Below are 26,383 nucleotides of genomic sequence, written 5' to 3' on the forward strand. Positions count from 1 at the left end.
GACTGAGGGGGTGTAGTATTTGTGAGTATAAAGCAGCAGTGCAGGGGATTGACTGGAATAGTGTATAATTATTTAATTTATGCACTTGACTTTTTGTACATTCATTTTATACTAATATTTTACTTGTACCGAGGAATTCAAACAACTTTATACAATCCCGCTCAGGGTAGTACGTTAAGAGAAGCATGACAGAGACAACAAAACCCAGAAGCCAAATAAGAAAATTATAAAAAACCGTACACGAAAACAGTACATTTTTAAAAGTCCGATGGCTAAAGTAAAAAAAGATTTGGAGTAGTTGGGTCGTAACCTGATCTTCCTGGGACATCAGAGAAAGGGATGGGCTGCAGGAAGCAGAGTGGATATATAGACAGGAAGTGCCTCATGAGACCAAATCAACCTGCTTAATATCTTTGAAAATTCATTTTTGGAGGACAAAACAAACCTTGGTTTCTTCTCCTCTCTGATGTTTAGTCACTGGGACAGTTCTGGGCTTCCATTTTCTACAAAATGTACCTTTAATTTACATCGCATATGTTTCTTTGTGCTCTCCACTTTGTCTCATTTTACTCCTCGCTCTCCCCCGCAGCTGTTTTAACACAAACACTCTCATCCACGGGCAGGTCTACATGAGGGCACTCACATATACACGGTGACTCACTGACACAGACCATAAATTTGATGCCATCCCTTTTCATATCTTTTAATAAAACTCCACTCTCCTCACTTACCTTATCATTTCCTGGTGTCACGGACTAAATATGTGAGTCAACCATGCTCGCTAATTAGACACCTGGTGCATGCAGGGCATTCTATTTTTTTTCTTCCCCGTGACAACTTGTAATGAAATGCTCTTCTCCGTGGCCTCCAGAAGAGGCAGGGTCCGGGCGGAGACGGCAAAAATCATAACTCACATTTAATCCGACAATGATGTGACATTACCGAACAGTCGGGCGGGAGATAGAGGGTGGAAAAGAAGAGCGACGATGTGAAAAGTGACAGGGATTAGGCCCTATTTGTTTCACTTTTTTGACTACCCTTCCAGGACTGCTTGCAGGAGTGCATGTGCAAATGGGTATTTCCGTCTCCCACTCATCGTCGCCTAATTGGCACTTAGCAGCCGCCCTTCATGGCCTCCTCACTGGCTGTGTTTCTGCTTCACTTTTTTTTTTTATTTCTTTCCCCGGCGTAGGAAGCAGCACTGCCGCATCAAACACCATCCAGCTGAGAGGTGCACTTTCCCCTACACCCTTCGCTCCCTCCCATTCCCTCCTCTTCCCTTGCAGCTATATAGCGCAGGAAGGAGTTTGCACCCCAGACAGCCCTGAGCTCTCATTATCGCTTCTCTCCGTCAGCCTGTCGCTCTGAAATCCAACCCCCCCTTCACCCTAACTCACCGCCCACCTCCACCTTCTCCAGCTCCTTTGGTTCTTCCCCTACGGAGGAGCAGCACAGAGAAGATGAGGGGATATTGAGGATGTTCTGCATCCCGGGCTTTGAGCCAAAAGAGACGGTGCATACGGCAGACATATGGCCACGTTTTCAAAATCTTATCTTTATTTAACCAGGCCCATCAATCACCAGTAAATTTCCTCATCTGTGCCGATTGCGCGGGCATACGGCGTGTTTGAGGACAGATGCCAGGAGCAAATTTGTGTGGTTTTGTTTTCTCTAAATATAAAGGTTTGTCATAATAAACCACTGAGATGATTCGAAAAGGGGGAAGAAAATGTGTCGGTTAATGTTGTGTTCAAACACATCAGAGCATGTGGATGTCGTATTACACTAAATGAGGCTGAATGAAGCGATAGAGCGGGGCTGACACTCAAGGCCCCTTTGGCTGCAGGAGACATACGAGCAGAGAGATGAGCTGTATAAGACATTTAGTCGTTACATGGACAATCTGGGCTTCCTCTCAAACTTTGGCCTGGGTCATACTGATCTGCATCCATGTACATGGCCAAATATGGATGAAAAGATTGAGAGAATCATGGCGAACCTGGGAAGAACTGCTGCGGAATGTGAGTGAACATTGAACCCTCAAGCAACATTATATAGGAGATGGTCTTGGGAGGACCTTGGAAAAGCATTACATCAAGAAATGCAACTAAAAAAACAGCTTATGCAAGAAATTTGTATTCATATATCAATTTTGTATAGAAATGCAATCGAATTCTCTGGATGCAAGATTGAAAGTTAGTGGAAACCTGTTCTGTGGTCAGCAAAGTCTTAGTTTCGGTTGCTTTTTGTGGCAATTAGGGGGTTCTGTGTGCCAATAACCAAACAACAAAAGACAGCATTACTTTACAGATATACACTCTTAGAAATAAAAGTGCTAAGTAGAAGTAGAATATAGGGTTCTTTGGTTTTACGTTTAACCCGTTAAAACCCGTAAAACGTGTTTTAACGGGTTTTAAAGGGTTCTCTGGATCAAAATGGTTCTTACTGGAACCATTAGTGTTACCAAGAACCCTTGAACCATCAGAAGCAAATGGAATTAAAAGAAACGGTGATAAACTAAGGTCTTTGACCACGTTGCAGACATTTATTAGTAAATCTGTGCAACAAATATCATAGTTTGTCAGCATAAAATTCATTTAATTTATTAAAAATGTTAGTTTTTATCTGTTTTTTTGTGGGCTGGAGTGACCTGGGCCTTGAATGTTCAAAGAACCAGGCGGATGAGAAACTCAGGGACCACACTCAACACAAGTTCCCCAGGATTTGAAAGATAGGAAAGTTAGAGCGAAGTGAATACCACAATAAAATGCCGTTATGAAGTTTTAACCCCGGCAATGTCAGCTAACCATATTAGCATTCCCACATGGGGGAAGGCTGCGAGTCGGAATAGAAATGGGGCTGGTTCAGTGAGCAGCGGGAGCAGAGGTCCCATTCGTCTTGTCCTGTTTAAATACACTGGTTAACTCCTGCCAACAGCGAAGCCATTCAGCAAAAGGCCAAGGGCATCTGTCATGTGTTCAGCACATTGATATTGTCCGCTTCCATCTCCCTCTCTCCCCCCCTCCTCTTTCACTTTATCATACATTTTCTTTAAGTTTCTCTTTGTTTATCTCCATCGCTCTCACCTCCTCTTTCCTCCTCCTCTTCCTCTTCTGATGAAAGGAGTGAATATGCAGGGAGCTGACATGATTAGCAGCCTCATATCCCCATGATGGATGGTGCCTGCTCCATTATTAATATAGTAAAAGCACCAACTGCCAGGTAAGAGCAATGTCAGCATCCACAATATAACGCTGTGTGCCCACGGATAATGGTGAGCACTTTTTTAATCTATGATATGCATGGGCTTTGGGCTGAGAAGGAAGATGTTTGGGGGGGTCGGGGTTCATGTCTGTGCAAAAAGAAAAAGTCAATTCTCAGCGGAGGCTGCGAATTCACCTGTTTCAGGGACAAGCGGCACCTTGAAGAACGGGACGATGAAATAAAACGGAAGATTAGTTTAAACAGGAAGATTATGGCTACAACATTAAAAACAAATACCCGTGATATTACACCATATAAAGTGTAATATAGCACCGGATAGCTCGCGTCTTGCATGTTCATCCTTCAAGAAAATGGTAGAGTACTTTCTGTTATGTTCCTATAAGCTGTGGCAAACTATTATTATTATTATTTTATTTTTTTACGCCAGACCTAAATATTACAGAGTTGTATTTGAAAAAAAACCAAATCACATACTGAGTACATTCTGCTGTGATAAAGTAACTGTAAAAGCATCAATTTAGCATCACTTCCAATTAGGATTAAATGCAATGTGGAATAATTTTTGTGGTATTTTTTTACATTCAAAAACAATATTTTAACTCTGGAATAGTGTTAAACTCTTTTACCTGAACACTAAAAGTATAAATACAACCTAGATTAAAGTTAATTTAACCCATTTTGTTTAACTTTAACACTAAAAGTATTGAACACAACCTAGTTTACTGTTAATTTAACCTGTTTTGTGTCACTTCAACACTAAAAGTATTAAATACAACCTAGATTATTGTTAATTTAACCCATTTTGTTTAACTTTTAAATTTACTGTGTATTTTTAAATGATTAAGTCAAAGTGAAAGTGCCATATTGCAGTCTCGCTGCATCACATCAGTATATAATATATTTCCCTGGTCCACTGATGACATTTCCGCTGCACAGCAGCAACATTTTTGACAATGTGGGGAGGAAATGTGACTCTTCAATTTCACAAGGTGAGATTTTAAGACCAGTTTATGATATCTTTTTCAATTTAAAAATCATAAATTGAACAGTTTTGGGGCCCCTAAATGTTTGCTTCGATGAAATGATTTAATCAAAAGTTTCTCTAAAGGGTGTAACGGGATTATTAGACCTCAGTGTTTCTGAAATGCTGTCGACGTGACCCTGGTGTTAATCATATCTGCTGCGCGGCTTTGCTCACAGACTTCAGTGTGAAATACTGTCGGGGATGTAAATTTTTTGTGCATGTCAGCAGCGGAGCAGACATATTTGCACACAGCTTTTAATGAATGTGGCCTGAGTGCAAAACAAACTTGTTTGCAACACTGGAATGTAAACTGCAGCGCTTCTGTGCCGCGGATTTGAATAAATGTCATCATAAATTAACCGCATCTGTGTTTTTATTTTATTTTTTATTGCTGTTTTCTTTCCCGGGGTTCCACACTCGTGAAGCTGCAGGACGTGTTTGCAGACGCAAGCCAAACTTTAGCTGCAACGTGGTCAGAAGACGATATACTCTTTGTCACACGGGACAGTTGATTTATTTTCAGAATAAAAGCACTCTTTCTCTTAATTCTCCTTGAATCGTAGGGATGACTTGAACAATAAAAAAAGGATTTATCTCCTTTTCTTTTCTGCATGATACATTTGATGCATTTTCTCTATACTGTATCTCTTTCTTCTGTCTCTCCTGCAAAAAACACAGGGGAATCTCGCCTGTATAGGATTTTAAAGAGGAATTGTGGGATTTACAGATGCCAGAGAAATGAAAAAAAGCATCATATCAGGACATACAACCATATCACGTTAAGTGTTTGGGACACATATTCCACTTACAACTTTTCAAGTTACTTGATGTTTTATTGTTTGGGTCAGTGAAACTCATGTTTAAATGAGGAAAAGTGGATGAATTGAGCAAATGATCATCCTTACGATTTGATATGATTCTGTTTTGTGCTATCGTATATGACGATGCATTTCAGTTGAATTCGGAAGTCGGAATTTCCAAGTTCCGAGTTTTATCGTGTTGCTAAGCTGCACACAACACCACGTACACTCTTAAAAATAAAAGTGCTAAGGAGAACCATATAAGGTTCTTCGGCTTGTCCTCATAGGAGAACTCTTTTTGGCTCCAGGTAGAACCTTTTTATAAAAGTTCCACTTGGAACCCTTTTGGAGGGTTCCACCAAGAACCCTTTTAAAACCCTTTATTCAGGAAAGGGGTTTTAAAGGGTTCTCTGGATCAAAATGGTTCTTACTGGAACCATTAGTGTTACCAAGAACCCTTGAAAAACCCTTTCTTGTAGAAGGACCCTTTTTGAAGAGTGTAGAGCATTTTTAGCGACTGGTCCTGCCAACAATGCCGAACAACGGCTAGCCCATGATGCATTTGCATCCGTATTCTCAACAGGAACGTCCCACTTTTGACTTCCAACTTGCTAATCTTATAACGTGAAAAGGATGTATACAATAAGAAAGTGAAAATATTGTTAGAATGTAAAAAAAACAACCTAAAAAGATACATAATTACGTGGTACGGTGATGTACGACGCTGGCGTGGCAGCAATACGCCTCCGTGGTGGGATAGATGGAGGAGCGATAAGGAATAAACTGAGCAGATGTTAAGAGTGGAGAAGGATCACACAAGGGGGAAAGAGGAAATAATTGAAGCAGGCAAGAGGAGGAAATAGAGACAGAGTGACTTGTGTCCAGTGGATAAATGTCAGCGGGAGCTTCGTCGTTCCATCTAAGCTGAGCTCCCTCTCTCTCCTAAACAGCCACGTGCAAATCTCATAGCCGGGGGTTCTCGGCCAGCCTTCCCCCAGCATTGTAATGAGATTACAGACCCTCCACAACAGAGCGTGTGGCGAGACAGCGAGACAACAGCACTGAGCCTGCGTGGCTGTGTGTAACCATTTCAGTGGCTTACATGGAGCAGTGGAATCAGCGGCATTACTCACGCTGGTAAGCAAGACGTATAGACGATGAAGATTTGCACACACACACAGTGGACTCTTTCACTCGCCCCCTCTTTACTAAAAGCACATGAAAGCAGCGCAGAGGCAGATTTTGATCAATGTGTGTCAGTGTAACGAGCCACATGGCTGTCACATGCTCCACCAAAAACAACTCGTGTTTCAGATGTTCAACGCAAAGCTGGCTCAAGCTCAAACAGTAAAGGACACATTCGGATGACATTTCGGGTAATAATCGCGACACGGATTTGAATGCAGATTTGTTATTGCCACGATGGGAAACCGAGTCACCTTAGTGGCTGACTTTAGTTTGAAAAAACTCAGTCACTGTAAAAAAAAAACATAAAACTGGACATTTTCTTCCAGTTTTAAAACAAACATTTGCACTTATTGACATCACATGTAACCAGGCTCTTATTGGATAATAGCAGGTGTGCTGGTGTTTTATCATCTATTTTCCTCTAAATCTTGAACATAATTAACATCATGTTCTATTAAAGAGGACCTGAAACTATCGATGAAGGGTAGAGAGAGACCACTGCTTATGTCCCACTTCCTAAGCTTCACCATTCAAACTGAAAGACTTCAGCCATTAGGTCAAAGTCCGAATCTATCACTTCCTGATTCACTTCCTTTCACTTTCACCTCATCTTTGGTCTGATAAAATGAATCCCTTGTTCTTCATTTTCACAAGTGTTGTTTCTCCATGACTAATAAGTACTTTCCCATTTACACAGACACATGCACATGAACAGTTATTATGTGAATAATGTTTTTATTGTTTCTCAATGATGTGCCTCCTCTTAATTATTACAGTCACTATTGCAAGAGCGGCTGCAGCTACACTATAGAGTGGTGTTATAGGAGAAAAGTTGATTGTAGAGTCATGATTAAAGCATACTGTGATCCCCCTATAGCCTGATGCCTCATCAAAATGTAATATTTACACATTGGGAACAATATACAGCAACCTATTAGTATTGTTCCAGCTCCAATTCGTGGGGACATGATGTTTACACCAAGGCTTCTCCTCACAGACTAGCCTTTCAGACTTTTTTCCAAATCTAATATACCCATCCATAAATAGCTCACCTTTCGTGTCCATATTCGGCGTGAGTGACGCAGCACCGGAGCCAATCCCGCCCTGTGGATGCCTCTCTCCCCGCCTCTCCACGCTCCACCTCCGCTCTAATCGCTCCTCAACCGCCCATTTGCCTTAAATGGACAAGCAAGGGGAGTTGATTGACACGCCGAACGACGCCCCTTCGTTTACCAAGCCCCTCCCCTCCTCTGGCTCCCCCATCAGTATCTATTTTGGCAACACGCGTCCACGCATGGTGCCTCCATCACCTCTTCCAGTCGCTTTTACGCACCGAGTCCGATAATGCGCGCAGGTGCAGGGAGCCTCACCGCCACATTCGCAGCCGCCACACTGAGACACGAACCTCCTCTCATGGACTAATATGAAAGACGTGGATGTAGAGGTGTGACACAGCCGAACAACAGGAGAGATATTTTTTTTTCTGAGTGGATCATTCTTGTTTTCCCAGATCACCGCGCGTCAGCATGGATGTCTTGGCGAACCACAGTATCTTTCAAGAACTTCAGCTCGTCCACGACACCGGCTACTTCTCTGCCATGCCTTCGCTGGAGGAGAACTGGCAGCAGGTACTGTATGTCTCAACTTTCACTTCGCCTCTTCCATTGCAGACAGCGGAGCTTGCACACGCACATTCCTCCTCCCCGAACGCACCATGCGCTCTCTGGATGCGGGCGTCAACTTTTCTTTTCTTATTCCTCCAAAGCGTGAATGTGTGGAGTTCGGGGAGAAATGTTGGCGGTGAAATGATTTTTCACACACATTTACGTCTATATTTATACAAGTATGAGCGATTTCTTACCCTAATTTGGCAAAGTGGATGAGATGTGAACGCACGCCGGTGCGCAATAAAACTGTCAAATGCGTTTTTGGGAGGATGGAGATGCGAATCCCATAATAGGGAGTGAATCGGCTTGAATAATACATCTGCATCTCTCACACTACTGAGTTGTGAACCCTTGCGCATGGAGAGAAGTCCCCACTCTAATTCATAATAGATACCCGTACATGTCTGGCTCTTTAAATGTAGTGGTGGAAAAAAAAAGGAAATGTGCAAAGGCAGTGTAGGAAAAAGAATAACTGTCATCTGCATGAACCCTCTCACCCCTCCATCCCCCCCCCCCCACACACACACACACACACACTTTCTTCCACGCAGCCACATGGTGATGGAAGCACCGGCATCATACCTTTAATTCCTGCTCTTTTACCAATGATAAACTGTGTTTTCCTACACGTTTTCATGGTCCTGTTTACTGGTCTTTGAATAAATGCATGTTTAAAATGCTCAAAATCTGGCCGATACCTGTATGTCTCAACACATCACAATCTTTCATTTCCACTGATACCAATATACCAATGCTCTGTCTGTGTGCAGCAGACATGTGCAGCCTTCACTCACACACAGGTCACACAAGTCTCTTATTTACAGCATGGTACCTGTGCTTCGTGAAGCATTTATATTGAATTTTTTATCAAATTGAACTATTTTTTCTGATATTCAAAATATGACTGATGCCGAGTATCACATCGATATTGATTACTGTATCAGTACATATGCTGAGTATCATATTGATTCAGATAATGAATACTGTATCAAACCCATACTGTATCAACACAATATCAGCACTAATGCTGGACGTCATATCGCGACTGATGCTCAGTGCCATATTGATACCGATACTCGATACAAAACTGTATCAGCACAATACTGTATCAATGACTGTTATCAATGCGGATACTATACTTATACTGATGTTGATTATCGTATTAATACCGATACTATATCAATACTGATGTTGAGTATCGTATCAATACTGTGTTGCTCCAGATACTGAGTTATGTATTAATGTAATGTATATATAAATGCTTGTTATTGCATTGGTGTGCGATACAATACTCTTGATACTCTACTGTTGATGATACACTGATGGTCAGTGCCATATTGATACTGATACTATATCAATACAGATGCTGAGTATCATATTGATATAAATGCTAAGTATCGATAGGATACTCAGCATTAGTTGCGATACAATACTCAGTATCAACACGGTATCGTTACTAATGCTGGACGTCGTATTGCGACTGATGCTCAGAGCCATATTGATACCGATACGCGATACAAAACTGTATCAGCACCGATATTGTATCGATACAGATGCTGAGTATCATATTGATATAAATGCTAAGTATCGATATGAAGCTCGGGATTAGTTGCGATACAATACTCAGTATCAACACGGTATCAGTACTAATGCTGGCTGTCGTATCGCGACCGACGCTCAGTGCCATATTGATACCTCTATGCGATACAAAACTGTATTGATACAGATGCTGAGTATCATAGCCATAGAAATCCTAAGTATCGATATGATGCTCGGCATAAGTTGCGATACAACACTCATAGTATCTACACAACATCTGTACTAATGCACAATATTGCGACTGATGCTATAGTGGCATATTGATACCGATACTGAGTATACACAGAAAAAAGAAAAAAAAACACCATGCTTTTGACCCTACATAAGCCTGCATGAAGCCCCATCGCACCTGCATTGCTGCTGCTGCCACAGCTTATGTTGTTCGTGGGGGGGTGATGATGCTCTTCATGCTGCACTTGACTGACCAGAAAAGAAAAAAAAAAAGAAAAGAAAAATCATTGCATGGAAATTTGATGCCGGTATTGTTCATGTAATCAGAGCTCCCCCCCCCACCCCCACATGTCTCTTCTCCATGCGTAAGGGAGGAGGGAAGGAAAGGGGGGGGGGAGGAGGAGGAAGAGAGTCTAGGAGAGGAGAGAGAAAACGGTGCGTGACCGTAGATCCATTCGTTGTGGTCGAGCAGCCTAATTGGCATCCTACTGTTCGCCACCACCGACGCATCTTCTCATAACAAGTCTTCAACTCCCTGCCTTCACTGTCTGTCAGTGGATTTTAAATTGCACAGGCCCTCATAGTGTGTGTGTGTGTGTGTGGACTGTGTGCAGTGCAAGCCTCTCTCCCCTGTTTCTCACCCACGGCCTGCATATCAAAAATCAATAGCTAATGCAAATGGAAGAAGTGTGTGTGTGTTTGTGGGAGGGAGGGGGGGGGGTGGAAATGTCAGTTTTCTCTTGACTGTCTGCAGCTTATTCTCCACGAGGCAATATTATAACGTCCATTTTGTAAACACAGAAAATCATCATGAAATTCAACAATTGGTCTTTGAAACCAAAGTATTATGTTCTTAAAATGGCCAGTTGACTCGATAGTAACTACATTAGCACAGATATGATGTCTACAGTCTGGCTGGTTTATCTACTCAAAATACAAATAAGGTGTAAAAAAAAATGTTGTTTTATGGAGTGGTTTAAACAATGTAAATTGAAGTAAATCGATTTTAGACACTGTAATTAAAGCTTTGTGTCCACAGACAAAAGTTGCAAAAACTCATGAATCTCAAACATTCCATCCTCACTTTTCAAACATACAGCCTATGATTGTATTCTAATAAAGGTCACTGGAATAAATAAGTCCTTCTCACTTGTCCCTCCGTCTCCTCCCTGCAGCGCACACACGCTGTCGGCATAATGGTCACTGTAGTGACATGAACATGCCATGAGACTCGTCTGAACACAGGAGTTATGAGCTGTGGTTTTCGCCTTAAAAGCTCCGTCTATAGCCGGCGACCCGTGGTTTGAGCAATCCCCTCTGTGTTCCAGGCACAATTTAGAGTTTGATGCTTTTATGGGGTCTCGTGGTGAGATAGGAGGCCATTGTCGCCGTGCCCCTAAATCGCTCCCTGAGATGTGATGGAGAGAATGAAGACTGTGTCCCCTGATGGTGTCTGTGAGGCATGATTCAGGCGGTTACAGAAAGACGGGGAGCAGAAAAAAAGGGGGGAAAGTGTTTTGGAGGTCTGCAGATGGTACATTTGAGGCTGCTATTTGTTCCATTATTGAACCTAATGGTGCCAAACTGAACTGTGCTGTCTCGCTTCTAAATCCCACTACAGTTGGTTGTTCAGAGTCGGAGCAAACAGCACGGCTGAGCTGGATTTGGAGCAAGCAAAGCTCATTTAGAACCCACTCATTATTCGTGGAACCCAGTTTCCTTCAAAGCAAAAGCGTGCGCACGTTACTTAACATCTTTTTTTTTTACAGCAGATTTGGCTCGTTATCTTGGCTGCCATTTCCGCCGCTTGTGCTCTTTTGTAAATGGGAATTTGCTCTGATAAAGCCTTGTTTTCACAGTTGAGCGTTTAACAGCATCTTTGGAGCATTTAGATGCGGAACAAAGCGGGGGAAAAAAAAAACACAAACGTCTTGACTCATGCAAATCCTTTTTTCAGGTTCAGCTCTTGATGCGCCCTCACCCACATCACTTGACCCTGATGCGTAACACGACACCACACAAATGACCGTCTGTCATTGACCTCAGGACACAGCCCACAGCCTGCAACACATATTATCCCTTAGGGGTTCAACACACATATACGCACATAAAACGAGTGCCTGATGCCTACCCAAGCGAAATGTCTGCTGCACAGTGCATTATGGGCCGCTATATGTGGATGTGGACAGATTGTACGTGGCGTCGGTGTTCTAAATATGGATCACGCAGCAGGGCACACCGGTGCGACCTCCATGTGCAAACCCACACATGCTCAGACGCATCCACTCATATCTGCTGCTCGGTAGCGACTCGATAACATGCACATTTTTCCAGGCAGCAGCAGCAGCAGCAGTGGCTCCATCAGGGAAGTATAGGTGCACAGAGGTGGGGGGAAGTTGCCGAGCATGCACATTCTCGCAGCTCCAGGGTTTCGTATTTCACAGTCCGGTGGACTCAACTCCCCCCCAGGACTGATGAGTACATGCAGATAGACAGTTAGTGAAGAGGAGGGTATGGTGTCATGGAGCGGGAGGAGGAAGAGAGAAAAAAAAACCATGCAGATGGATGAAACTATTTTGTACTTTGGCTGAGGCTTTGAGGGGGGTCCGTGGCTGAGTGATACTTTGACATTGTGACTCCTCTGTCAGAAAGAAAGAAAGAAAGAAGCACAGTCTCCAGTCACTAAATACAGCGGCAGGGTTTCGCAGACTTTCAGCCGTACTGTCCCTAAATACGCCAGACTCCTCTGTTAAATGATGAGATTTCCTTGTTGGAGATTAACCCACATTTTCAGGATTATTAAGTCGTTTTTAACTTATCTACAGTTTCGGCATTGTTCAGTTTGATTCTTGTGACTCTTCCGGTGACGACGTCTTGCACAGTATCGCCCTCAGCTTGCTTGGAACCTCGCCTGAGCAGGTACTAAAAGAAAGCAAAATAAATGTGCCGTGCTGAAAGTGAGTATATCATATATATTCCATATATTACATGGACTGTATGAAGGTGACTTAGCCTCGAGATACGAAATGTGTCCGTTTTTGAAAGCTGAAGTTCACACACGCTTCCTATTGGACGGTACCAGATGTCAATCATACAATCATACCGTATGCGCTGTGCGTCATCATCTATTTTCCTCCACATGGTAACTTAATGTGTTCTATTGAAAACAACGTGATACGATTGAGTACAAAAATGTTTAGTGACATTATGAATCAAGTGAAAAGAAAGAGTTGACTACATATTTGTGTGTGTGTGTGTGTGTGTGTGTGTGTGTGTGTGTGTGTGTGTGTGTGTGTGTGTGTGTGTGTGTGTGTGTGTGTGTGTGTGCATACTCACTGGTGTGCAAGTGTCTCTCTATGTTATGTAATCCACAGAAGGCCACAGCTGCTTTCTCACACACAGCAGGCATGCTAGGGGAGCGCAGCCAAGTGCCCCCCCCCCCCCACCACCACCTTCCTGTCTGCATCTTCCTCCATCCCTTGGTCCTCCTCTCTGTCTGTCTCCCCCCCACCCCTCCTCCCTCTGTGTTTTCTTTCTTCTTATAGAATTAGCACAGTATAGATTTTTGATCTGTGCAGGACTGTTGTGTAAGCTCTGGTCAGGGCCACGTGGCTCCGCTTGGCTGAAACGCAGCCACTCTTGTTCAGTTTGTGATGCAGCAGCAGCAGCAGTTGAGGAACAATGAATAAGTGTTCAAACCGCACACCTCACATCATCGCTATGACCTTTTTAACCATCCACTGTTTGATGTACGTTTATGCAAATTGAAATTAAATCAATCCCGTAACAGGCGCAGTTCAGGATTCTGCAAGCAGAGGGAGGAAGGACAAACTGGGACTTAATCTCGTTTGTCTCCAAAGAGCGCCGTGGAAGTGTCTCGGCTCCACACCAGCGGCGTTATTAAAATGTCACATCAGCTGCAAGTAGGAGATGTGGAATCCCTGATATCAAGCCTGGAAACATGCCAAATCAGAATTGAGTTAGTTCCATTTTGGTTTGGCTGATGTCTGCTCCCATTTCGTACAAAGCCGCTCAAAATGCAGAACATTGCCGCATGAGCCAGGTGTTACAGCTCGATGTCTACAGATATGAGATTTGGGTTGGGTTGGTTATATGTGGCCAATATTATTTTTCTTTCTTCCTCCAGCTGATAAAATATAACACGTGATACACAAACTTCTTCTTAGTAGGATTCATCATATTTTATGTCAAACAATTCATTTTTGTACCTTATTTCTGAGGTATAAACGTACATATTTCATTACATTTGTTATTTGAAGTTGATAAGGCACCACAAATCAATCTAAAAGAACCCAGAGCCCGCCCAGAGTGATAAATTAGAACAGTTCATTGAATGTATTCTGAGTCACAGTGCTTTTATCTCATCGAACCGATGCCGACGATTAAATAAAGAAACGACAACAGTCAGATGTCTAGTTACAGCTAATTCATTTGTAACTTGTAATTCCTTTAAAACACACCAGGCCTCTTTTTCTAGCTAATTTGAAGACATCCATGCCGCCTCATGACGTTGAATATGAATTTTTGTTTTCTCGCCACGTTTGTTGTTGAGGTTTTGAGTCACATCTGACCCAACAGTGGTCAGAAGATCCACATTGAATCTATCCGACGTGACTTGGCCCGAGACGGAAAAGAGCAATGAAAGGGAGCCTTTGTGTGGCATCTCTCTCTTTTTTTCTCTTTTTTTTAGTGCCTTCAGACACGAGCTTATGTCCTAAGTCTAGGAGAAGATGCGTGTGTTGTTTGTCTGCAGAGAAAAAGACGGCGAAATGAAAGAGTTTGTCTAATCTAATGAGTTGTGCAAAAACTCAATTTGGCTCGTGAGCATCACTTGTGATGTTGCAGTTCTGATATATTTATGATGGGGTGAACAATTTGTCGTTTGAAACTATGCAATTTGGATTTCATAAATGGAAGAAGAGAAAAGGCTAAATGTTGCTTTACGCCCCAAACTATACCTTGACTGGAAAAGATATATTGCAAATCATAGAATTATGAAACCACACAGAATTATATCATAAAACAATTTCAAAAGTTTTGATTTCAAGCCTGATTATTTGTGTTACAGTAGAGTTTGACCACATTTATAGGCAAACCCATTGTTTCTTACGCATATATCATTTTAAATTGAAAGAAATATCAAGTTATATCTCATATATCAGGTCAAGGTAATAACTTTAAGAGAGATGTTATTCTCCCATGCACGCACGCATACGTTTTAGTCCAGACCGGAATCACATTATATGATTTCCATTGCAGGATCAGGCACTACACACATCCACCCACACACCATGGCCACATACAGGTGTGTGTGTGGGTTTGTGTGTCTGTGTACGTTGTGTAATGAGATGTGCGAGCGACCCCCTGACCCAGTAACATCCATTCTGCCATAAGAGCGCCGGGTGAACTCTGCCACCTCTGTCTCATCACTCAGGCAGCTGAGAGGCGATCGCCAGCGATAGGTGACTGCCACTGCTTTATGGGCGCTGATGAAAAGGTGGGAAGCGCTGATGAAAGAGAGGGAGCATTCATTTGTCTGACGCTGCGGTGACTGGCCTGTCAGAGAGAGACGTAGAAGGGTGAGAGGCGAAGAGGGGGGTGTGGGAGAAAGACAGTGTTGGGGAGCGAGGAGAGAGAGAGAGAGTGGTGAACAAGCACATCTTTATGTATGGCTTCGTCGCTGAAATGCTCTGCCACCCCAGGTTTGATTAACAGCGAGAAGAGGGAGCCAGTCATTTTTTTTTCTTCTTCTTTGCCTCACGCCAGCACGCATGGCTTGGCAATGACTTTCACATCATTTGAGGTGAAATCGGGAAGCTGTTACAGCACCTTACAGCGATCCGACATGCTTCGCTTCTGCCATCCGGCTGGGCAACCAAAAGGATGAGACGGGAGAGAAGTCTGAGGGACTCGTTTTATTATGCTTTGGAATCACTCTCTCTTTATCTCGTCATGTCTCGTGCTCTCTCTCTCTCTGTCTCGCTGACAAACTCTGGAGAAGACAGTTTTGACAAAGTCGCAGCCGCGTCGTTTGATTTGCCCCACGCTAACCTCCGTTTAAAACCAGTCCCTCAGCTGAAAGTTGAACTCGGGAGAGTTATGCAATCAGAATTGTGCACATTGCTGAACAAAAGGGCCTTTTATACAGAGCATGACATGAAGAAAAGGAGCTAAATAGGAATTTGCTGCAGAAATTGTTGCATTAAACCAATTTGCATTTCATTTAAGATGCCTCCCCAGATAATTCAACAAAGTTATGGACCGGGAACAGTCAAGACGTCTGTGATGGCTGCATCTACTGCACGGCTGTGTGATCCCAATGATGACCACAGATTTATAGGAATAGTTCAACATTTTGGAGGTTTGAATGTGACGAGCGCTGTCACATCTTTTCATGAGAGCTACAGCCAAGTGGAAGCAGTTTAAGAGATTAGACAGATAACCTAATCCAAAAATTAAACATGGCTTTTAAACATTAAAAATGTAAAACAGGATTACATTTAGTAAACAGTGTTCAGCCACACATGAGGTCTTGGAGAGTTGGGGCTAAGGCTATGTGAACAAATTCTTGTACAACACATTAACCTACAACAATCTGCATTCAGATGAGCATTTTGGCTCCAAATCCCTAGTCCTAATCTGCATGTCACATGCGTGACACTGTTCATCGCGTGACCTTTCAGGTACATTTCACATGCAAGTGCTGCTGTAAACAGGAAGTTGATTTTCTCCTCTGCAGTTTAAGAACCAATTAGGAAGTGAAATGCATCATCATTACCAGACTTAAATGCAAACACTGTGAGCATGGTTGGCTCCAGGAAGTCACATTTCATGCTAGGAATGGACTTTTCTATTTTCTATTAGCAAAAATGCTGTTGGAAAATTCCATGGTATTGGTAATGGAATATTCTTAACTCCATCTAGGGAAATGAATGCAGGATTCACAGAGTGTTGAGCTAACGGGGCGCAGTTAACGAGATGCATTCAAATACCCCGGTAAATTCTGTGACTTCTGCAGAATCTACAGCTTAAAGGATGAGCTTCAAGATGCATCCATGTAATCTGTTAAATTGTATGACTTCTGATAACACACGGAGTCCTCAATCTAAACAATTCCTGTTGCCACCTTGTGTTAATAGTTGCACCACAAATTAGTCACGGGAGAATATATTTGTTTTTTTCATAAATTCACTATTTAATATATCACAATTAGTCACAGTAACTGATTGACTTTTTATTTTTAATCAAGCCAATAATTACGTGGTCAGGTTTCCTATAAATTGCTCGCCATCTGTTATTGGATGTGCAGTTATCTGACGAGCTTAGGTTTTTCAGGGCTTCATCAAACCGTGTTGGCTGCTCGCTGTTGCTGACAACACTGTGTATCTGTTGGCGCCTTTTGCAAGTGGCTGAATCTCATCACCTCAGACTGATTGTGTATCATCGCCCCGATCGTCTTCCTACTGGTGCCACAGTTTCTTTCGCATTCCAGCCTGTGTACATGTTTGGAAATCCACCGGCTTTGACAACGGACACGTATTCACTCCTGTGTCCAGGAATGATATAGCCATGATTGGCTGTGACATGCCAAGCATTACATCCCATCTTCCTGTCGTACCTGTTGCTAGGCAGCCTTGGCAAGCTGGAAGAGCAGCTTTTGGCCTATTTGTTTGTTTAGCTGTCAGTCTGAGAGGCTAATCCCACCTCGAGGGACACGGAGAGCCATCCAGAAACCAGAGATCCAGCCATGTGCGCCATCTCTCGCCAAAGATGGAGCGAGAGGAAGGGAGAGGGTGTGTGTGTGTGTGTGTGTGTGTGTGTGAGGGGGTACACAAGGGCAATTTGCCCTGAGTAAACACCTCTGCTTGTTGTTGTCATCTTAAGCCAGTCATCAATCACGGCCCTAAACTGTCTATGGTGATAGCCACAAGGACGTGTCACGGCGCTCTGAAACCAGTTGGAGCCTTTATAAAGCATGACAGTCATTGGTGGAGATCACAGCTGTGCCGTCAAAGGTGGCCATCAGTGTCTTTCCCTGGTTTTAAAGGCGGTTTCGGTGATTATATTGAGGCATTTTATACATTTTATTTACAGGTAATTTCATGTAAATTTGGCTTTTTTTTTTACATTAAAACAACCCTATAAATACACAAGATTGTTTCAAATGAAAGCTAACAGAGGTAACACAGATCATATACAGCTAGAAACCAGAAATGAGTGCATTTTTCAGGTTTGATATCATGCTATTTACAATACAGCTTTTCATGAGCTCAGAGACACAGCCTGTGGCCAGCTTTACACTGAGATACATCATCATCATGATGTAGCCTGTATTGAAATATTCTTCCCAAGTGTTATCACCCAGCAAAGCCAGTTATTGGGCTGGGAAAAGGGATTTTGTGCTTGACTTTTAGCTGTGTTATATAAGTGCCAGACACGTTGTGTGTCTTGTCTTGTCCAGTCTAGGCTCTCATGTTTTTCCACCTGGTTTGACTCACTGAATCAAAAGCTGCCTGATGTCAGGACATTCAGTGTCTCTCTCTTCTGCTTCTTCTTCTTCTTCCTCAGTCTATGGTACAGTATATCTGACATTTGTACATAAATCTTTGTGCATCACCATCACTCTTTGCCATTTAAGCTCATGAGGAAGGACATATTTTAAACTCCCAAAATAATGTGCCATCCAAAAATCAAACCTTCATATCATTCATTCCTTGGAGGCCTAAGAGTTTAGTTACTCACATATCTTATTTGGAGTTAGACCATTACCTTCCGTCCTACTTAGGTGACTTCACATTTCAAAATGTGCGGGATAAACAGGTCACAAATTATTATATTTTTGGTGCAAAAAACTATATAGCTACTTCCACTTCCTTTTTGTCGCTCGTCTGTTTTGGCAGCTTGAAGGCAGAAGTAAGGACACTTCTGCTTGCGAAAAAAACTCTCCAGACTTCAGCTTTCAGCTGAGGAACTGGCCTTAAAAGATGGGTTTCCATTGTCAGCAGCTGATGCTGAACTCACTGGAAGATTAAACTTTGTCCAAAATTACCCTAAAGACACAGATTCCTGCAGCCATTCCTGGGTACATTACACGGTTTCAGTCACTTCTAGTCCCCGCAGGGATGAGCTGTCTGAGATATGTCTCATTTCCTCAGATTCAGCTTGAATCAGGATTAGACTACATCTCAAAGCCCGAAAGCATAACATTTCACGAGTAAATATATTATTTTGACATGCACTTTTGGCAAAAAAAAAAAGCCTACAGGTGTCAGTGTAGACAGACAGAGCTGCTGAGAAGATGCTGCACCCGGCTTAACTCTTTGCGCGGCCCGGGAAGTGCCCTTCTGTGATTTAATGAGACCTGTGGGAAGAAGCATTCATCAGCGTGACAGTGAACCTCTGCTTCCCATTGTTCTATCCTGGTATGTGAGGAGAGCAGTGTGTGTTTTAGCCTTAATGATGGGCTGGCAACCCTTAGATTAGATGAATCTCCTGGTGCTAATTAAGAACCACGCTGCCAAAAGACATCTGTTTATACCTTCCCAGAAGCAGTTTGTTGGATCTGTTTTACAGTGTAGGAGATTTTGATGTTTTGACCGCAGTTGTAGAGTAATGGTTTGGATTTATAAAGTGATTTTATCGTCTCGATGACCACTCAAAGCTGCTTTTACACTACAGTTTTGCCATTGAGTCATTCACAGCACATCTATGTGGTAGTGCCCTTTCTGTCACTCAACTGTCGTACCCACACTCTTAGAAATAAAAGTTCTCAGTAGAAGCATATAAGGTTCTTCAGCTTGTCCTTATAGGAGAACCCTTTTTGGCTCCAGGTAGAACCTTTTGGAGGGTTCCACCAAGAACCCCTTTAAAACCCTTTATCCAGGAAAGGGGTTTAAAGGGTTCTCTGGATCAAAATGGTTCTTACTGGAAACAATAGTGTTACCAAGAACCCTTGGAGAAAGGGTTTTTCAGAAGCAAATGGTTCCAGGTAGAACCTCAGCCCTCGAGAAGGACCCTTTTGGAACCCTTCTTTCTAAGAGTGGATTGACACACTGGTGGCACAGAAAAATTAAGAGTAAAATCCTGTCAAGTCACTTTTTGTCTAAAAACACATTTTTTGATATTTTGATCTTAATTGTGTGCTGAATGCGGAGTCTTGTGGGCTGTCATTAGATTTTTTTATTGACATCTCTGGGTCCAAAAACTACAATTTTCTTCAGTAGCAATATATTAAATGTATGCACTGAGTGTTCGTCAAGCAAGAGTCCTATACAAGAGAATTAGTTTTAAATAGATCCAAAAAATAAGAAGTAACCTCCTGATAATGATCACCCAATGACACTGTGTGAATCTACTCCATATCTGTTTATGTAGTCCTCCATTACCTCCCTCCTGCAAGTGCGAAACATTCTATTATTCAGTAAAAACATCAATCTGTATTTGGATTTAGCAGTTTGTGATTTAAAGAGCATTTAACAACCCCCTGCTGCACATGTTACCCCCCTCCTTCTTTTAACTTAACTGATGCTGTCACATAAATGTTTCACTACCCAAACCAATTCCCACATGTGTATTTCCAGGGAAAAGCATTTCATAACTTATCCTAACAAGAACGAAGGCATCCCTGTCTCCCCCTCCCCGCCATCCCTCCCTCAAATCACTCGTTTCTCGGAGCGCTCCGCGCGGCTAGACGGCACATCCTCCAGTTTTCCCGCTACATGCTATTCAGTCTATTGCCCCAGATATTATTTCATTGTAAAATGATGCCAATTAGTAAAGCCAGTCGCCACTGGCTGTAGTCTGGCTCCTTCTCCACTCCGGCGGGGAAAGTTATTTGGGTCGGCAGCTATTTTCAGCCTGTGATGTTGCCAGGAATACTTAAGGGAGCAGCCACTGTTTTATAAGAGAGCACATCAATAATTTTCATTGGTCCATGTTTGTGTATGTACGCGGGCGCGAGGAAGAAAGTGCGAGGCAGAGTTTACTGAGTTTATGTATGTGTGCTTGTACCTGAAAACCGTCAATTTCCTCTGGCATATTTAGCAGAGCAGGGTGTGCATGTGTGTGTGTCTGTGTTTACACTGTATCTGCTCTCATGTTGCAGATATTTGACTGTAAATGTCGTGACCTCCCCTTTAATTTAAAACACATTAACTCACCCCGCCTTTGAACTTTGAGCCTGAATCTTAATGCAGCTCTTATTCCAGGGTTTTACCCTTTGCCCTACAATCGCCCGCTTTTTCAAACCGAATGCCCTACACACTCAGCATCACACGCAGAGCAGAAGGCCAAAGTCAATGAGTTCCTCGCACCTCTCTCAGTGCACATAACCGCTCTCTCCCCCCCTCTCCGCTGAGGAGCTGTACATTGTCAGAATGAAATTGGGGTGAAAAGTCCTCGCACTCTGCTCGCGCTTCCCACTGAACAACCAGCCACTCTGCACTGCAGGGTGAACGGGTTCAAGTCTGCCCACGCCGCCGCCGCCTCCACCCATCCATCCGCATACAACCCCAAACTCGAATGCACGCTCTCTCTCTTCCTTACCCTATCTCTTGGAGGACAGCCCACAGCAGCGGCGGCGGCAGTAAGGAGATGTCTTTCAATATTTTAAGCGGCTTGGGCTAATCTTTGTCGCTCAGGTTTGTTTTGAAAGCGTTGGCAGGAATAAAAGACGGAACGACAGTGCCCCACCTCCTGTTTGCGCACTCTCGCGTGCACACAAAGTCACAGGGATGAACACACTCTTGCATAACTGCACAGGTTGCACACAAAGACACTCTCTGCCACTGAACGTCTGCGATCCTGAGCTAATCCACCTTGGCCCTTGCAAGACTGTTCCACTAACCTGATTTTGCTGCTCATGCTTTTTTTTTTTCTTGGTGTACACTTCCCCTTTTGCTTCTTAGCTACCGCTGAGGTGTCCCAATGTGTGGCAAAGAGTAAAACCGTGCTTCTATTGCTGCGCTTTAGCTCACCAAGGTACGGTTTGGAACGATAAACCTTGGATTTAGCTTGCATCCTCAATGCAAGGTGTGTTAAATTGCATCATTACGCACTGTCGCCTGCCAATAAATTTGATGAAGATGAATGTGACACGTTTTACCACTGCTGCATGTAGAGATGATCTGATATGATGCTCACTGTTGGCATCTCTAAGCACAGGGGATGTTCCACACCAATGTCATGTGACCAGAACATTAGTGAAGTCACTGGACTGGACCACAATGCTAGGTACCCAAGCACAGTGGTCCAGCTGCTAAAGGCTAAAGGTCAACACCCTGCAGTGGTCAACACTTCCAACGTGCAACAGTAGAGAAGAAACCAAAATGGCGGTGTTATTCCATGCAGCATATAAGCCAAATGCCAAGAAGAACAAACATGAAATTCGAGTTTTTCTTTGGAAATGTATTCACTGGCTGCACTGAGTTACGCTGGTAAGACATCAGGCCTTTTTACGTACGTTAACAGACACGCTAAGTGCTAAACAACACCTTTAAAAGCACAAGTAAACACGGAAATCAGAGGTGGATTCTTATTCAGTCGTCAAGAAGCATGTGAGAATGGACCATTTTGGCTGTTATCAGTGTTGGCACCGCTCCACAGCCGCACTTCACGGTCCGTGGACGTGATTGGGGTACCGAGCGAACCCTCTCTGACTGCCACTGTATGAGGAGGAAGCAGAGTTTTTCCGCTTCACTGTTCCCTTTATCTTGTCTCTCTCCTCTCCCCCTCTGTTATTTTCAGCCCTGCTCCCTTCTCGCTTTTCGCCACTCGCCAATCTCTTGTTTCTCTGTGCCTTTTCCAGCCGAGGCCTCCATTCTCTTGCCCCCCCCCCCAACTATTGTGTGTGGTAATAAAGATTAGCCGGCCCGCCGCACACAATGGGGTCCCCACATCCGGAGCGCAGACTCCCCAAATCCTGCTGCAAGCTGCTAACCACTGTTGTAAACCCACTGTTGTTTGCCGACCCCCTCTATCAGCGCACCCCACACACGTACAAGCATGGTCTGGCTCGAATGAGCGCGCATGAGTGCACAAATGTGTCCTAAATGTACTCTGCTGTGTTGAAAGCAAATGGATGAAATTTCTCCTGATTAGATTAGGATGGTTTTGACAGCTGAGAGGCAGCGCCTGGCGACTCATAGGCCGATAAACAGCAGCTCACCCAAATCCAGTTAAACAGAGACAGAGTTCCCCTCCCCAGCGACTAGCTTTAGTTGCTGGGATTTTGCCCCCCACTCGTCTTTCACCCGTCCACCATGCCTATTCCCTTCAATCACATCCTCCTCTTCATCTTTTTTTAGTCTCTTCTCTATCCCATTTCACCCTCGCCACCTCTGCAGTCCTCCACTTAATACCAGAACAAAGACATTTTTCCACACTTTGTCACAAGCTATTTAGATGGAGCCACAGAAGGTCTTTATACGCCGCTACACTTGTTGTGTCCTGAGCCTGGGAACTCTCAATAATGGCCGTGTCGCTCTCGAGGTCAGCAGATCTCCATGAGTTCAGTCCGTTTACTTGTTGAGTTTCTCGCAGGATTTAGAGGAAACATTTGTGGCTTTGTCTGTGTGGAAATATGGATTATCACATGTGATAGCGGATAAAAATATGTGTACTGAGGACACGGATCATCATGTGCATATACTTTGGGAGGATATAGGACATAATTACTTTCCCAATTCCAAAGATTCTGATGAGAAGATTGATGTGCCTTTCTTGTTTTTGTCTTCAGTGCTTCGTAAGGCTGCAGCTCAATGTTTAATTCAATTATGTCTTTATTAGAGAAAGTATTTCGATTTGGATTAAAGCTTCTGGAAGCAAAATATGCCTGTTGTTATTAAGTAGAATTTTCCGAGTTCAGCCTTTGGGAAATCTGGCAGATGTAAGGGGAAAGCGACCAATCACAAGACAGTTCAGAGGGCACTCCTAGTTGTGCTTATTTTCGTGTAATTCTGCCTGCTGCAGCTTCAATTGCTCGCTTTAAAAAGGGAAAAAACTTGGACTCGTGAGATAAATTGCGAAGTCCAGTGTGTAAGAATATGTGACACCTAATGGTGAGACTGCAGATTGAAACAAATGGCCGAGCCCTCTCCACTCACTCCCCCGTTTTCCCAAGCATTTCTGGGAAATATGGTGGCCTTCACATGCCAGAGAGGATGTCATTCTTCTTTGTTTGTGCAGAAAATCTCTGCTTCCAAATGGGAAAAGCATTCTCTGGCTGTTTTATTTTGACCTCCTTAAAGCAAGACCCTTGCTTAATATACACATAAAAGGTTTATTCTGAAACTACAAAACACTTACTTACTGTTGTGCCATTAAACCTTTCTAAATATTAGGAAATAATGATTGATTTTGGCAACACTTTAGATTAGGGAACACATATTCACCAATAACTAGGTGCTTACAAACATATCTTAAAGGCGCATTATGTAATAAATCTAAAGCAACTGGCCATAAAATCCTCCTAATATGTCACAGAGACTCAGGAATAATATTCATATAACAAACTGAACCCACTAACAACAACAGTACAGCCAAAATATTCACATTAAAAAAATCTTTTGCAGACTGCAAATCATGTTTATGTTTTTGAAATCATGTTTTGGGCATGTGGCGCCACCTATCGCCGTCTACTAATCATTGCAGTCAATAGAGTCTCCGCCAGTTACGTCTGAGCTACAATGGCGAAGAAAACAAAACCATAAAGACCTCAGTATTATGAATTTGAGTGTAGTAACCGTCACATTCTTACATATGGCGCCTTTAAGTAGTAGAGCTGAAACAATTAATCGATTACAAAATGAATCGCCAACTATTTTGGTAATCGGTTGAAGCTTTTTTTCCTTATTAAAACAAGATTTCTGATTGTTTTAGCTTCTTAACCCTTTAAGGTACTACTCAACCATTTGGTTGCAAACACTTTAAGTCACTATATGTCATTGAAAAATGCATCAAGCTGAACTCACTAACACTTAATGTGACTTGTTCTGAATGTTGTATATTTATGAATTATGCAAACCAGGTTTATTATGAACATCGTCAACCATTTGGTAGAGGCCTGTATCTGAATTAGTGTAGGGTCTAATTTCACGTTATTGTTATCATAGGTAAATAAAATGAAATGTGAATATTTTCTTCGTCTCTTTGCTCCACATAACAGAGAAATCATTAAAACTGAATAATTTCACCAAAAGATTAATCGTGAAAATACTCGTTATTTGCAGCTCAAATAAGTACCATACTAGCCCAATTCATTAGTCATCATTAAGCACATATTAAAACCTTATTCTACATAAAATTATTCCACTTAAGATTTTTCCTACATAAGGTGTTAATGTGTGCTTAATATTTGCTAATAAAGAGCTAGTACGCTACCTATGCACGTTAGTAAGCACCTAGTTAATGGTGAAAATGTGCTCCCTAATCTAAACCTGATTTTGAGTGGACATGATCAGTGGTTTCAATTTACTGATCATTTATTGAAGCTATCATTTTGCAAAGTCCTTCACATTATTACCCTCCGTGTTGTTTTATGGGAAGATAAGAGGCGGGTGTCCCTGTTACCGAGATGACGTGGATGTGTGCTTTCTGTTGTGTCTGCTTGGAGAAAGTAATGGGAAATGTCTTTCTGCTCCATTAAGCAGAGGCCACCAGGTTTTTGTACTCTGAGTGCTCCATCATTGTGGCTTTCCTGCTCGATGAAAGGTGCTTTGAAGATCCCCCATCACACACACACACACACACACACACACACACAGGCCTTCCGTCTCTGCCTCCTGTTGCTGAGAGCGTAGAGACGGAGCGATGTCTTTCTTGAAAAACTAGCAAACTGAACCGCATGTTGTTCTGCAAAAGGAAACGGTCAATGGACCGTGCATCTTCAAGTGCCAATCCTGTCTATTAGTGCAGCACATCTGAACAAAAATTGACTGTATATAAGGAGGTGTCAGGTTTACAACCAAAATGTGCATTATTCCCTCAAACTCCGTCAGCAAATTGTGATTTAACAGCCTCGCAGTGTCTCTTATCAGCTTGAAGCCCACACTGTGTAAAGCTGCCTCAAGGTGTTGCATTTCCAGGCTTTGACGGCGGCTCTGATTATTACTGCGAGGAGGCTAATGTCGTCTGATAAGGCAGCGTGTGTAATTAAGCTGTTTCCGTGGCATGTTATCTGAAGCTAGGTGAAACTTGGCTGCCTGGAGAGATGGAGCTGTTAGTCATTGAGGAATAGGACGCCTGTCGGCTATCTGTGCTTCCCTCAGCTCCCTATCTTTTCCACTCCTTTTTCCTCCAAATCCATGATGCAGTTGTTTTAGCTTAAGTATCTGTTGGTGCTCTGGTGCCTCACAGCAAGAGGGTTCATTGATTCATTCATTTTCTTCCACCTATCTGCGATCAGAGGTTTTTTTTTTCAAGACTTTGAATGAAACTATAGTCAATAAATGTATTGCTCCAAACCTGCTAAAAAACTGGGTTGGATATTGGAAATTTAAAATCTGATCTAATCCAAAAGCTTTTAATATCACACATAAACGCTTCATTGAGCACAGTTTTTCCAGGGATGCCTTGTAGAGCTGCAACTAATGATTATTTTCATGATCGATTATTTCCCGTCCATAAAATGTTGGGAAATGCGAAAAAATGTTGATCAGTGTTTGTCAAACATGTCTTGTTTTGTCCACAAA

General features: G+C 42.8%; 1 protein-coding gene across 1 annotated transcript in view; it reads left to right on the plus strand.

The window, feature by feature from the left end:
• Window positions 1-7,763: 7,763 nt before the first annotated feature.
• LOC310937658 (Krueppel-like factor 7) overlaps window positions 7,764-26,383 on the plus strand; it is a gene marked incomplete at both ends in the record, with an annotated part of 44,253 nt that continues 25,633 nt past the window's right edge. Inside the window, one exon of the mRNA XM_083901976.1 lies at window positions 7,764-7,865. Coding sequence (XP_083758102.1) covers window positions 7,764-7,865 — 102 coding nt within the window. The remainder of the gene's footprint in view (window positions 7,866-26,383) is intronic.

This window comes from Microchirus variegatus (genome assembly GCF_963457635.1).
Source record: "Microchirus variegatus genome assembly, chromosome: 1".
Taxonomy (NCBI): domain Eukaryota; kingdom Metazoa; phylum Chordata; class Actinopteri; order Pleuronectiformes; family Soleidae; genus Microchirus; species Microchirus variegatus.